Source organism: Ranitomeya variabilis, chromosome 1 (assembly GCF_051348905.1).
Source record: "Ranitomeya variabilis isolate aRanVar5 chromosome 1, aRanVar5.hap1, whole genome shotgun sequence".
NCBI lineage: Eukaryota > Metazoa > Chordata > Amphibia > Anura > Dendrobatidae > Ranitomeya > Ranitomeya variabilis.
In genome coordinates this window covers 460,118,432-460,133,988 of record NC_135232.1, presented here as the reverse complement: position 1 = coordinate 460,133,988, position 15,557 = coordinate 460,118,432, and the positions used below count along the sequence as shown (strand labels likewise).

The following is a 15,557-nucleotide window of genomic DNA, read 5'->3' as shown; positions in this document are numbered from 1 at the left end:
TTGTCCTTTGTTTCCTGGGGTAGCTAATATGAAGAGAATTTTAATCATGTTCACGGACCCCAGTACTGACAGAACTGATGACTGTGCATCAAAAGTGTACCAATACTAATAAACTACTGTTTCACCCGAGTTACACAAATTATTTATATGACATATTGGTAATTTGTATAATTTTCTGAAACATTTAGGAGTTTAATATAATTTGCACAGAGGTCAATTACTATAAATACAGGAAAAAGAGAAATGTAAAAAAATGTGACTTCCTGCAGGAAATAAAGTGTTAAATAGACGATTTTACAGCAATAGATCATACTTGTCACATACTGTGGTAACAGCATAGTGCAACAAGCAGAGTTAGTGCCAAGGGAAATGCAGATATTGTAGTCATTTGCTTGTGTAAAGGTACCTTCACACTCAGCAACTTTCCAACGAGAACGACAACGATCCGTGACGTTGCAGCGTCCTGGTTAGCGAGCTCGTTGTGTTTGACACGCAGCAGCGATCTGGATCCCGCTGTGATATCGCTGGTCGGAGCTAGAAGTCCAGAACTTTATTTGGTCGTCAGATCGGCGTGTATCGTCATGTTTGACATCAAAAGCAACGATGTTAGCAATGTTTTACATGGAGCTAACGACCTGTGAGAACAATAAGTGCGTCACCGCTACGTCACATGATCGCTCCTGCATCGTTGTGGAGCTGCTGTGTTTGACGTCTCTACAGCGACCTAAACAGCGACGCTGCAGCGATCGGCTCGTTGTCTATATCGCTGCAGCGATATTTAGAGACTAACAATAATGGGACATATCCTTATCATGGGTCATCAAAGTCAGATTAGTGGGGGTCCAACATCACCACCACTCAGCTGATGACTAGAGCCACAGCAGCTGGTCTTTCAGTGTCTGAAGTTATGTATACTTTGAAATCAGGATTATCCACAATTACACAATTTTAGGAGGTCCCTCAAAACACATCTATTCAGAGCGGTCTATCATGTTCCCTAATCAAAGTCAGTGTGTGTGTGTGTGTGTGTGTGTGTGTGTGTGTGTGTGTGTGTGTGTATATGTGTGCGTGTGTGTATGTATATGTGTATATGTATGTGTGTGTGATGTATGTGATGTATGTGTGTGTGTGTGTGTGTGTGTGTGTGTGTGTGTGTATGTGTGCATGTGTGTATGTATGTGTGTGTGATGTATGTGATGTATATGTGTGTGCGTGTGTGTATATGTGTGCATGTATGTATGTATGTATATGTGTATATGTATGTGTGTGTGTGATGTATGTGATGTATGTGTGTGTGTGTGTGTGTGTGTGTGTGTGTGTGTGTGTGTGTGTGTGTGTGTGTGTGTGTGTGTGTGTGTGTGTGTGTCCCATTCACTATCTGAGAATAACCCTCCATCAAACTCCACCGCACCCAAAAGCACCACAAATACTGACTGCTGACTAGCTCATGCAACCTTTATATATCCCCCATTCCCTCAAGATGGCTGGACCATCATTGTAAATAAGCCTCTGTACTTTGTGTCTCCCCCCACCTCATTGTAGATTGTAACCTCTCACGAGCAGGGTCGTCTTATTTTGCATCAATTATTATATTATTTTGAATGTTGTTACATATGACTTGTGTATGAACGGTTAGACTGTAAAGCGCTGAGGAATATGTTGGCGCTATAAAAATCAAGATTATTATTTGTGGTGGGGTTCTGAGGTTCTGTAGCTCAAATCACTTTGAAGAAATAGTGGTGTTCTGACTCTCATTACCAAACCAAACTAAGTATCAACAGAGTGGAGGATTCAGACCTCCATAGATCGGATATTGATGACCTTGCTAAGCAATGGGTCATCAATATGCACACACTGGAAAATTCCTTTAGTCACCTGTAAACTTTATGATTTTGTGGGTATTTTATTTTTTATTTTCTTGTATGCTGAAGGCAAGATCAACTAAAGCATTATGATATTGGTGATTTCCATCTTCTTTCTCATGTCATGCACACTGCTATAGGAAATCAGAAAAGCCCCTCCATACACCTTAGATGCTTTGTCAGCCGATAGCCATCTCTCAAGTGCCATCGAACACTCTTGTATTTTCTAAGAGAAAGCAGCTGACAGACCTCTCTGGCGGTGGCTATTTCAGGGAGATCAAAAGGATCTGCAGTCCAAAAATTGGACAAGCTGAATATTTAGCTTTCCCAACAATCATCTGTCCAGTAGGGCCTTTACACATCGGATTGTCAAACAAACCATCAATATCAGCAGGTTTGGATTACTTTATTCTAATCTAGGTGGGGGCTCCATGTCCAACTCACATGTTCAATTCAGGCCCAAATCCAAATATTTCTATGAATGGGTTTGTGAAGTGAATGGATAAAACACATAGCCATGCGTATTTAATTATTATTATTATTTATATAGCACCATTAGTTCCACGGTGCTGTACATGAGAAGGGGTTACATACAGGGTTATACAGTAGATATCATTTACAGCACACAAATTTACGATGACAGACTGGTACAGAGGCGAGAGGATCCTGTCCTTGCGGACTCACATTTAATCTGTGTCCTTCGCTGGTGGTACAAGAGTGGGGACCACCATCGATCTATACGTTGCTCTGAAGAGCCTGTCTGAATGGAGCAGAGGTTGAGCATGCACACCTCTACTTTATTCATTACCAATGGCACTGCTGAAGATAGCCAAGTACTGTGCTCGACTGATGTTTGACACTTCCATTAAGAATGAATGTAGCGGACATGCGTATGCTCAACTTCCACTCTATTCGCAAAGGCTCTCAGGATTATTTTCTCACCATTGGCGGGGTACCAGTTGTCAGATCACAGCTCGTTTTATACTGTATTAAAATGTTTTGTTTGATTAATAGCATTTAGTTGTCTGAATGGTTTGGAGACAATCTACCATTTCCCCTCCCTAAAAATCTGACGCTGAGTAAACTGCCTAAAAGCAATAAGTAAACAAAAATCAATATAAAAACATAGAAAATAACATTACTCATTAGTAACCCTCAGTATAAAAAAGTGGCTTCTATCAGGAGAGCAGATTCCATCTTGCTGAGATATGTGGTGAGATTTGCTACAAAATAGTATAGCTTTACTACTGATTAGAAAAGGGAGCATATACAGCATTTGCCAAGATTGAAAATTTTTGCACATGGTATTTTATCATAATAAAAGGTTGACATATGGTTAAACTTGCTGAGGACGTGGGTACATGCTCCTGAGTAGGAAGATCTAAGCTCTACAATACACACCATCAACCTTACAATATCTGTCCATGATCTCCTGCTGTCCTTCAGGTGCCGTAGAATGCAGACCTTCAGAACCACAAAATAATGGACACTTTCAACTAATCATCTTCAGTAAATTACTGCATAGAAACATGAATACACTTACCTAAAACAATGACAACGGTTTTCAGAAGGCTCATCATAGTATCACGGTTTCTCCTGGGACCAGAGCTGTGCCTTGACATCCTCATAGTCCTCTGCCTGACATATACAAATATATGCGCGTAGAGAACCACCATAACCACGAAAGTGACCAAGTTGAAAATAGCCCAGAAGACCAAGTAGGAATCACTGTAGAGGGGAGCCATATTGGAACAGTGCTCAAGGTCGCAGATACAATTCCATCCAACGCTTGGTATTGCCCCCATCACGATTGCCATAGTCCAGATGACCACTATCACCACGACCACTCTTCTGTTGCTCATTCGTGTATGCAACTGCATTCTGAATACTGTAATGTGCCTTTCTATTGCGATGGCAAGCAAATTGGCTACAGAGGCGGTCAAGCTAGTGTCAATCAGACCCTGTCGGAGTAGCCATGTGCTTACAGTCAATCTTCTAGTGTTAGGACCCGTATTAAACATTAGATAAAAGTAAGCAAGTCCTGCAAAAAAGTCTGCAGCGGCCAAATTGGCCATTAAGTAATAAATAGGAAAGTGGAAACGCCGATTCACATAAATAGCCACCATAACCAGTAAGTTGGCTAACATGATGAATATACATACAGTGATGCCAAGTCCCATCACTAGCTTGTTGACAGTATGCCATTCGGTGGCAAGAGGTTTTCCACTTCGGTTGTAGAAGAAAGTTATTGTTTCATTGTAGTAGCACTGGTGCTCACTCACTGAAGAAGTCTGTTAGAAGAGAAAAAATATATATATATATAAAAGTTCAAAAAAGCAGAACACAATATACTAAATATTACAGTATTACAGAAAATAGAAGTCTATCCCATCTTCAACCTTATGCACAGCAAGATCATTTGAGCCATGTTAAGATAAAGGGAGCCCGTTAGGTGAGCCATTGCCTTTTAAACTACCATTATAATGCTTTAGAGCTTATACATATGTATAAAATACAACTCATAGAGCCATTCATTGTTTGCAAATTAAAAAGAATCTGTCAGCAGACTTTTGCTATGTAATTAAAGCAGCATGATGTAAGGGCAGAGATCCTGATTACAGTGATGTTTCGCTTACTAGGATGTGTTTTGCTATTTCAATAAAATCAGTGTTTTATCAGCAGGAGATTATCATTAGAGGACTAGGTGTCTTGTGCACTCTAGTCCAACTCTGCCCCCAGCACTGATTAGCAGCTATCTGCCACTATACTATGTACACTGAAAGCTGCCAAACAGTGACACGAATGGTGTTACACAGGGCTCAACATTTTGAGCTCTTATAGAACTATAGTAGAGAAAGCGATGATCCTATCACAACTGCTGCACCCAGTAAACTAAGTCATACATTGTTAAAATCAGGGTCTCGGTCTCTACCTCATGGTTCTTTCAGATTACACAGCAAAATCCTGCTCACAGAGGGCACTTAATCAGGACTAGTCCAGCATGGCGTCTACTCACCCAGACTAATATGGCTTTAGTTGCTGCCATTACACCCCCTTGGCATAACCAACATTCTCTACACTGCTCAGGGCGTCTCCTCAGTCCCAAGAACCTTGTGTACACGCACAACATCTTTGCTGCCTTGGTTTGTGTAATAAAGGAAAGCATATCTCAGGCTTCATTGTGCATGCCCAAGCGGGAAAGTCACTGGTCCAATCTGGGTCAGTAGATACCCCGCCAGACTAGTCCTGGCAAATTGGAATACAATAAGCAGCACTTCTATAACTTTTTTTTTTATTATTATTTTTTTAGATATATGAAAATTTATATAGAACACTAATGCAGAAATATGGCTTTAAAGCATTAAGGTGACAATTTAAAATAATTGGTGGACCCGACAGGATCTCTTTCAGGGTCTTCTGCGTTTACCTCAATCACGTAAAGCACCACTCCGATGTTCTTTTATTTCTTTCATTTCATCACCAAAGTGGTATCACTAATGTCCGTTCACTGCTCCCAGTAAAATACTTACCAGCCTCTGTCTTCGGCTCTTCTCTCACACCAATCTGGTCCCATTCCACCATCTTGTGACCACAGCTCCTAAATGACCAGAAGTCAGAGCCAATGTACACAAGCTCACAAAGCAAGTCTATGAGAGCCTTGTTGGGACTCTCGTAGACTTATATGGAGAAGTGACCTCTGGCTCATTCGGAAAACACTGTAGCGATCCGGCTAGTTACAACTAGAAGTTGACTGGAACAGCGAGGAGAACAGAAGAAGACAGAAGTGTATTACTAGGGGTTGGGAACTTAAATTTGTGATGCCAATCCATAGGTAAAATAAAAAAAGAATGCTTGAGCGCGGCTTTAATAAATGGTCACACCACCAAAGCTGATGAAAGCTTTTTGTTTAGGGTAAAGTGACACTTTGCAAATTGTCTAGCTCAGTATCACCTCCCACCTATGTTCTGAATAGTAAAGAAACATCTGGTATTTGCTGGCCAAAGAAAAGAAGATAAACAGTTTATGACCAGAAGAAACCAAAGCAATGTTTATTAGTCACCTATTGTGGCCAGGTCGTACGCAAACAGACAGTATACAGGAATTCCCACAAGTGAGTATAATTATGGGACTAGATGACCAAGACACACAGGTCCAAACAAATGTAGACCCAGTCGAGATCCTTATTCGACTAGACATAATTGTTAAAGAGCTCATGGTGGTATATTTTGTTAGGATTCTACGGAAACCTAGAGAAAAGTGAATAGAAAGTTCTTTGACCAAGAGAGAAAGATTCCTTGTTCTTTTCCAACCCAAGCTGTGACATCAAAATTCTGAAAATGTTGACTAGTTCATTTTGTTCCAGTTCGCGTTCTTCATGTTTGCTGTGCAAAGTGAACAAATGAATGCTCTAATTTAGCACTAAACATCCTTTGTGATCAAAGATGATCCGTGGGGGACTCTAAAATGGTCTCTTTAATAAAAGGCTAGCAAGCAAAAAAAAAACAACAACACAGAACTGGAGATGTGGAGGCTAAAAATATACAGCCAAGGAAGGTAACAAAACCGCAAGAGACTAGAATACTATGGGAAGCAGTCATTAACTTTTCCACAGGCGTTCAATATAAACGCAAGAGAAGGGAGTGGACTTTTTTTTTTTAAGCACAGTTATTGTTAACATGTATGCAAAAATAAAGCGAGACTAGATATGAATGTCATTTTAGGAGATGACTGGAAAACTCAGAAATAGTCTATGCACCCCGAGTATACCTCCCATACAGGAACATAAACATGCTAAAGCCTGCAGAACAGAAAGCTGGCCAAGATCAAATAATGTTTCGATATCGGTATTTCTGTTATACCGGTTGAATATTTACATTGCCCTATATGAAACAGTGTCTATGGGATAAACCAATGATCTAATGTGTGTGTGGGAGCAGCCCAAAAGTCTCCCAATGACCAGTGTTGAGTAAAGGAATAGCATGTCGAATGCTCAGCTCTGTCCAATTGAATTGAGACATCAGGAACAACATTTTGAACGATCAGTAAAGTCAACAAATTACGATCAAGATGAACTGTAAAAATAAAAAGCAACTTGAAGCAAAGAATTTTTTTTATTTTAAGGTTTCCTGCAAGAAACATCCAGATTTATAATATATTTCAACATTCGACTGTGCAAGGAATGTCAGCTATCTCAAGTTAGATCAAGGAATGCCAAGTATTCCATGACATGTAACTATATCCAGGTAGACAGATATGGATGCAGCACAGAAGTTTAATTCTAGACTCAAACTAAAAAAAGATCACTTTTTGCAGGGTTTCGGGTCAAATTCCTGGTGCCATAAATACTACTTATCAAGGGTTCCATGTTACGAAGGGGTCAAAAGGTACCCAGAACCTTCCTCCATGGAACGGCACGGGCTACTTCATTCCATGATCACGCGTTGATTTAATAAGCTGGTTGTACTAAATTTAGCAATAAAAGGATTGGATCATGACTATTTCTTTCCCCACTTCAACCTTAGTTTGGGATTTGTGCTCCAGACACATTCTAGGGTTTCCATGATGTCTAATACTCCGTGTATTTTAGTTTAGATTTTGATTACCTTTTTTCATTCATTATTTTACACAGTTTAAAAAAGGGTTTAGTTTCTGAAAACATATAAGTAGTTTACAGCTGACTTCCATTCCTTTCAGTCCACAAGTAATAAATATACATGTGGAACCCATCAACTGTTGACTTAGTAATAGATTCTTTCTAAACACTGGAGGACGAAGCTTGAGAGGCCCTGAAAGCTCAATTACCAAACCATCTGCATGTTACTATGGGAGCTCATGAGCCTTTCCAGCAGCTTGCAATCACTGCCGTTTTCAAGGGACAGGTATAAAATTACGCAGAAATCTTCACAGATGAAAATAAAGAATACGCAACTGCAGGAAATGATATAACCATCATTATTTTTTGTGTGAACTTCATATTTTAATTTTATATCACTATTTGATTCTAAATGTGGTGTTGAAGAGGCAATTTGCATGTATTTGATCCTAAACGTAGTGTTTTTCCCAAGTTTGATTGTTGGAGCTCCAAATGTTGGATTCCTTGTCTCAACCAAAAGAATGAGGCTCCAATGTCCTCTGCTACATGGTAGCAAACTAAAGACCCACCAAAATAATGGGGAAAATCTGAACTTATCACCTGGATCATCCAACAGTCTAATTGATATAGGGTGGGGGCTCCAGATTCTCATCCACCATATGAGAAGGATCTGGCCTATTGAATTTCAACAGATGATTCCTTTCTTCTCACTATAGATAAGAAGCTGCTGGAGGAGTCTGGCTCTTTCATAGACAAACAGAGAACACAGGAACATTCAGCCGAGCTTTCCTATGTATGTGGGAGTCGATAGGAATATTACATAGAAGCCAGTTGACAGCTATCTAAAATATAGGCCTTTACAAAAGTGGAGAAGAAAGATAAAGAGGCGACTGGTGTTGGATCTCTCCATTCTTCTATAATTAATGATGGCCATTACACCTACCACCAGCTTAAAGTGTATGTACTCTAAACAGAAAAGACGGCAAGACAAGGTCGTACAATCACAATAGCTGCAGATGATCAGCTTTTAGCTTACAATCACGTACACCATGGTTTACTCCAAACACCAGATGGGAATTTGCGGGGGAAACAAGGACCGATGACAACACTGTAAGCAATGAAATCTTAGTAAATAAACAATTATGTAAAAGCTAAGCATGACATCTAACCGGCATGGACAAGAGGGGGCTGAAAGTGGATGTAACCAGAGGGGCATAATGATCTTCCCTGTGGAGAAAGAAAGGGCTTTTTCACACCACGTCTGGAACTGCTCAAAGATTCTACACTTCAAAAGTGTCTGTGAAGAGTAAACCATGAGTAGTGTGAAACTGGGACAAAAGATCACTTTCTTGGCTAATTCTAATTCTTGGAAGAGATGGAAAAAGATTAGGAAATAGATTACAACATATTTAAACAAAACCTCCTATAAATATAACAACTTTATGACCGGAGAGATATAAATGGATACCAACAGTGCGTGTATAAGGGCTGGTTTCGGCCTGTTCTTGAGCGGCAATAAACTATATACTATTCAATCGACGCTTGTTTCCTGGCCGACAAATACTGATGGGAGCAGAGTGATGGTTGATATGATCGCTCTTTCCCCATACATTACAATCTTATTTGGCAGCACATTTTTACTCGTGTGATGTGTCGCCAATCAGCAAAAACCATCCAAATTACCCAACGAATCAGCAGCTTGTCAGACCATCGCATAATGCTTACAAGGGTGATACTTGGGGATGATGGTTCTTCTAAAACACTCACACCTTCATAATTTAGTCAGTGCGTTATTAGGCGGCAGAAATTTAAGTAATTATCCCAGATTATTGCAATTACACACGTTTTGTTATTCACATGTTTATTTCCTTTGCGTGCATTGGACAAAAAAAAAAAACACACACAAAAAAAAGATAAAGGCAAATTGGACGCAATTTCGCTCAAAACCCCCCAAAATGGGTAGAACAAAACTGTTGGCACCCTCCAGGTTATTAATGGTTGCACACCCTCTGGAATAAATAATTGCAATCAGATGCTTCCTATAACCATCAACAAGTTTCTTACGCATCAAGTGGAATTTTGGACCACTCTTGTATGGATAACTGCTCCAGGTTTCTCATATTTGAAGGGCGCCTTCTCCCAAAAGCAATTGTAGGATCTCTCCACAGGTGCTAAATGGGATTTACAGCAGCATGCAAAAGTATTCATCCCCTTGGCATTTTTGGCGTTTTGCTACCTCAACCAGGAATTTCAGTTTTTTGAGGGTTTACAACAGTTAATCTACAGAACATGTCTAGAACTGTTGACATTTTATTTTCTTTGTATCGTAAAGCAAACAGAAAATAACTAAAAACTTCCGTGTGAATGTAAGGCTTTTTTCACACTTCTGTCGGCAGGTGGCCGTCAGAATGCGTTGCTGTGACGTATCGACGGATGGCATAAAAATAGCGGAAACGGATGTAATGCATCCAGTTTTTTTACGGATGTGTCGAATGACGCGCTGCCTGAATTTTAATGTAGAAAATTCTGGAGAGAGAGCGAGCGAGAGCGAGAGACGGGATGTGAATTACCGTTATGTGAGAGTGATAAACAGTTATGTCCATAAATATTGGAACAGTTCATAGATAAGGAGTGTGAATGTTTTATTGATTTATGTCTTTTTACATCAATTAAGGAATTTGCTCCTCAGACCATGTGGGGGCATCATAACAGAACCAGACACCAACGACAACAATAAAACATTCACACTCCTTATCTATGAACTGTTCCAATATTTATGGACATAACTGTTTATTCCTCACATAATGGTAATTCTGCTTCACGTCACCTGTCTTATCCATGGCATTTTTCTGTGCTAGGTTGTGCATAAATGTGTGATTCTTCAGAATTTGTATTAGTCTATGCCTGGTGAAGAGACCTGAGTAGTCTCGAAAGCTTGCAATTTGTTACCATCTTTTCAGTTAGCCATTAAAGTGTATCAACCACTGAGGACTCTCAATTTTAAATATTTTTCTATCCACTGGCTAACACAGCACCAAGATATATATTGGACCTTGATCAGCATTACCTGGTTTCTGGGAATCGTCTGGCGCCACCTGGATTTTGCTTCCAGGCACGCTAAAACCCGCTGCCTCGTGCTTTCCATCAAGGCTTGTCACCTTGGCCTCAGCATCTGCCTTGACACACGTCCTGTCACTGTACGCCCCTTTACTTGGTGCCAAATCCTCTCCATTTTGGCATGCTTTTTATATGAGGGAACTGCATCATCAAGGTCAACGGACCTGGTGCTTCATCCAAACTCTTCCTGAAGCTCTCCATATCTGGTTGGTTCCACAGGGTCCCACTTGGACAGTAGATGGCAGTCTTCTTGCAGAAACGCTGCACAGTCTCATCTTTTCTGGCACACCTTCTTACATGCATAACTATAAACCCCCTAAAGTTAGTACGTTGTAGAGCCTCCTTTTGCGGCAATTACTTTTTTTTGCGCAAGTCGCTTTGGATAAGTCTCTATGAGCTATTTAGATTTTGCCACTGGGATTTTTGTCCATTCCTCAAGGCAAAACTGCTCCAGCTCCTTCAGGTTAGATGGTTTCCCTTGGTGAACTGCAATATTCAAGCCTGCCCACAAATTCTCAATTGGATTAAGGTCTGGGCTTTGACAAGCCCATTCCAAAACATTTACACGTTTCCCCTTACAGCACACTGGTGTTTTAGCAAAATGTTTTGGGTCATTGTCTTGTTGAAAGGTGAACCTTTGACGCAGTCTCAAATCACTGACAAACAGATTTTGCTCTAGAATATCATTGTATTTCACACTATCCATCTTCCCCTCAACACGGACTATTTTTTCTGCTGCCAAAAAAAACCCATCCCCACAGCAAGATGCTTCCACCACCATGTTTCACTGTGGGGGTGATGTCCTAGAGGTGATGAGCGGTGTTGCTTTGGCGCAATAGTGTTTACCTTGGTGGCTAAAAAGTTCAATTTTGGCTTCATCTGACCACACACCTTCCTTCATACAATTGGGGAGTCTCCCACATGTCTATTGGCAAACTCAAGGCGAGCATTACAATTTGTGTGTAAGTAAAGGCTGTTTTCTGCACACTCTTTCATAAAAACTAGCTCTATAGAGTGTTGCATGGACAGATACTACAGTCTTTGATTGGGAGCTCTGCTAATCCTTCAGGATTACCTTTAATTTTTGTGTTGCCTCTCTGACTAATGCCCTCCTTGCCCGAGCTTAGTTTTGGTTGGCGGCCTTCTCTTGGCAGGTTTGTTGTGGTACCATGTTCTTTCCATTCAATTGTGCTCCAGGGCATCAGAGATTGGCTTTTTTTTTTTTTTTTTTTTTAAATAACCCAACCCTTCTCAACAACTTTGTCCCTTACTTGTTTGGAGATCTGCTTGAAACAAGTGGTTTACCTATAATTTTGAAAAAGTATCAACAATTTTGTCCATCCTATTTTGGGGATTTAGTGTAAAATTATGTCCAATTTGCCTTTCTTTCCCTCTGTTGTTTCAATACACACAAAGGAAATAAATGTGGAAAACAAAACGTGTAATTGCAATAATTTTCAGAGAGAAACTCTTTTCGGGAACAATTAAAAAATCCTCAGGGTCTAAACCACACTTGTATGTGTAAAAACCACGTGGAAAAAAATGATGCTTTATGGAGGTACAGGTTGCACTCTGTCACAATTAATTCACTGTAAAAGCCCCACACTTTGTGCATTTATTTATTATGCTTACTTATATACTGCAGTGCCATCACATTCTGCAGCATTTTACAAATATTGTTATCGTTGCTCCCAATGGGGTTCACCAGTGAAATTCCACATCAGTATATCTTTGGAGTATGGGAGGAAATTGGAGAACCCGGCGTAAAGCCCCACAAACACGAGGAGAAAGTACAACCTCATTGCAGATATGGTCTTTGATGGGATTTGAACCTGGGACCCACATCAGAAGTTACCAAGAACCTCGAAATGTAGCTGCTAAACAATTTTTTTTACCCCTATGAGTATGACATAGGTTGACGGTTTGAGTACTAGGGTTCACTACAGCCACATCAGATTTTGGTGAGGGGTTTTTTAACAATTTTTACTTGTGTTTTTGAAAAGTAGAAATGTTGAGCATTACAACCAAGCAGTGACAGTGACTCTATAGGTATAAAATTTACATATAGTAAAAAAAAAAAAGCCAAGATAAAAAAAGTGCTTTATACAGAATAGCATGTTGATTCAATCAACATTTTAGTTTTAAAAGAAATACAGTGGCATGAAAAAGTTTGGGCACCTCGGATCAAAATTACAATTAACTGTTTACAGTAACAATAATATTCACCAGGTGTGCCCAAACTTTTACATGCAACTGTAAAGAGGTTGACAACGCATCTTTTAGTATTCATTCATCCTTCATACATTACCGATTTCTACGCTAGCCTGAAAGTGAAATAATGGCGGATTCTGTGTTAAGCCAAAGGTTCATTATCTGAAGGAATGTGTCTGGATCTCCCCCAGCTGCATGTGTCAATTTGTACATCAGTAGGAATGTTTCCATTAATAGCCACTCGTTGTCCATGGAAAGAACCTTACTCTGTCTCCAGGCTAGAAGTCCAGCATTGTTCTTGATGAATCCAGTGCGTCTGAAAAGTGGTGTGTGCCCCACCACAAATCCTACTCTAGTCAGGGACTGGAGTTAGATTTGCAGCATACAGTACACTGCAGATTACCACGAATTTGGCGAGCAAGGGTTGCCACACCACAGCTCCACCCAATTTATTGAAGCTGCGCAAAAATGGCATATGACCACCAAAAGTTGAAAAATGTTAGCAATGCCTCGCAGTTTTAGCTACATTTTACGACAAAGTTTTCCATGCCATAATTTTGGCATACAAGCCTTTATGAATCAGACACTGAGGCGCTGTTCAAATGTCCAATCCAGTGCAAACTGAGCTAATACAAAGTGGAATCGATTCATAAGAGACTTATTAAAGGGAAAAAAAAGTGAAAAATTTAAAAACGGTTTCCATTTTGCATCCATTTGTGACGGATCCGCTTTTACTAGAGGTATCCTTTAATGTTCTGGGCATAGTCAGTGCTATAAAAGAGATCTGTTAAAAGGATGACCATCATTAGGTTCCGATTTCCAGACACTTTGTTGGTAAACAAGTGGATCCAGTGGCAAACCTTTTTTTTGTTGTTGCTGAAGAGAAAAAGTTTTGCAGATTTTGGCCTCCATTCATCAATTGTTTACCACTGAAAACTGGCATTAAACACTTAAAAATCACCCAATTTTTGTGCCACATGAGGTTGCGAATTTTTTTTTGCATCTTTCGGCATTGTTATGCTAAAATTGGGGAACTGGGACAGAACAGAGGCAGATCGGGGCAAAGCTTGCTTGTAAAATTCATGATGAGAAGTGGCGCATCTTATGACACAAATCTTTACTCCAGTCTCTGACCGGAGTAAGATTTGTGGCGAGATGCAAACAGAGGCTCATGACACTTAAGACTTTCCTGATTTATTAGGGGTGCGTCTCTTAATGAATCAGATGCCTCTGACTCCAACACACCCCAACGTCAAGACCAGTATGAGCTACACCAGTTTTGATGAATAATGGACTGTGTGTTTTGATCCATGCAAAAAATATATATATAACAGCTTAAAAGGAGGCAAACGGAAGACAATTCATGATAATTTCCATTCAAATGAATTGTTCCCATACTGGAACATTTTATTTAAGTTTTTATGATCCCAAGAAGTATCCAAAAATCTGTACAAAATCTGCAAGTCCCAGTTAGCTGGTTCCTGAGGATTTCACAGTTTTCTATTTAGTAAAGTGTGGACCGTCGATCTTCATATTTAAGATTTGACTACAAGTAAAAGCCCCCAAACACATTAGAGGAAAGATGACCAAACCCGCTGATATTGGCAGGATTGGGCAACCGTTAAATGTGTACGAGATGCCTATGAGTAAGGACATGAAGTCCAAAATGCGCCAGGAGTGCGGGGGATGTTTGCCCTGGGCCCTGACACTTAATGACTAGTGATGAGCGAATATACTCGGTACTCGAGATTTCTCGAGCATGCTCGGGGGTCCTCTGAGTATTGTTTAGTGCTCGGAGATTTAGTTTTCAGCGCCGCAGCTGAATGATTTACATCTGATAGCCAGCATAAGTACATGTAGGGGTTGCCTGGTTGCTAGGGAATCCCCACATGTACTTATGCTGGCTAACAGATCTAAATCATTAAGCTGCGGCAAGAAAAACTAAATCTCCGAGCACTAAAAAACACTCGGAGGACCCCCGAGCATGCTCGAGAAATCTCGAGTAACGAGTATATTCGCTCATCACTATTAATGACATGTATGTTTTTAATTTTTTTTTTTTTTTGCTATGGATTAAATAAAAGAAAATGTAAATTTTTATGGAAATCACCTGGTGCTGTTTTTTTTTTCTTCTTTGCCCATTAAATCTGCATGGGGTCTTCCCCACAGATGATTTTTTAGGGAGAATATGGTCTAGCTTGCAGAATTTTAACGTCTGATCAATTTATTCTCCCTGAAGATACGCATCTGCCATGACAGTCTGGCAGTGGCTCTTTCTTAGAGAACACAGGAGGACACAGCGAAGCCCAAAATTTGTGAGTATGGTGGAGTTGGCAGAGATGGCTGTCAGCCAGAAGACTGTTCATCCACCTGCCATCTAATGTGTCAAATCATCCTGAACAGACGGATGTCTCCTATGGCTCAATGGTTGACACATATAGTAATTCACTCCAAGACACAAAATAGTCTCCTTTATCTGACTACTTCAGATTTCTTGTTCGTCACAGAGAGAATGAGACACTAGAAGAATTTCCCTTCCCTTTTAAAATATAGGCTCTCATGCATGACGTGGTTATTCTTGCTGTAGCAGAAAAATAATGGAGTCGTGCACATAATGGGTGATCTACACAAGAAGGCTTCACGCAGAAGGTAAAATGCTATATGACAGTAAAGAGTGCTGACCTATACACAAGACATCATGCTCAAGGAAAACATTAAAGGTCCATTATGAGCCGGATGCTACTGAACTAACACACGAACTTTGTCATTGTCTT

General features: G+C 40.1%; 1 protein-coding gene across 3 annotated transcripts in view; it reads right to left on the bottom strand.

The window, feature by feature from the left end:
- Positions 1-15,557, bottom strand: part of LPAR1 (lysophosphatidic acid receptor 1) — a 163,337-nt gene that overhangs the window by 33,021 nt on the left and 114,759 nt on the right. For all 3 annotated transcript variants that reach the window (XM_077250441.1, XM_077250457.1, XM_077250450.1), the window contains one exon: positions 3,406-4,153. In XM_077250441.1, the coding sequence (XP_077106556.1) occupies positions 3,406-4,153 (748 nt within the window). The remainder of the gene's footprint in view (positions 1-3,405; positions 4,154-15,557) is intronic.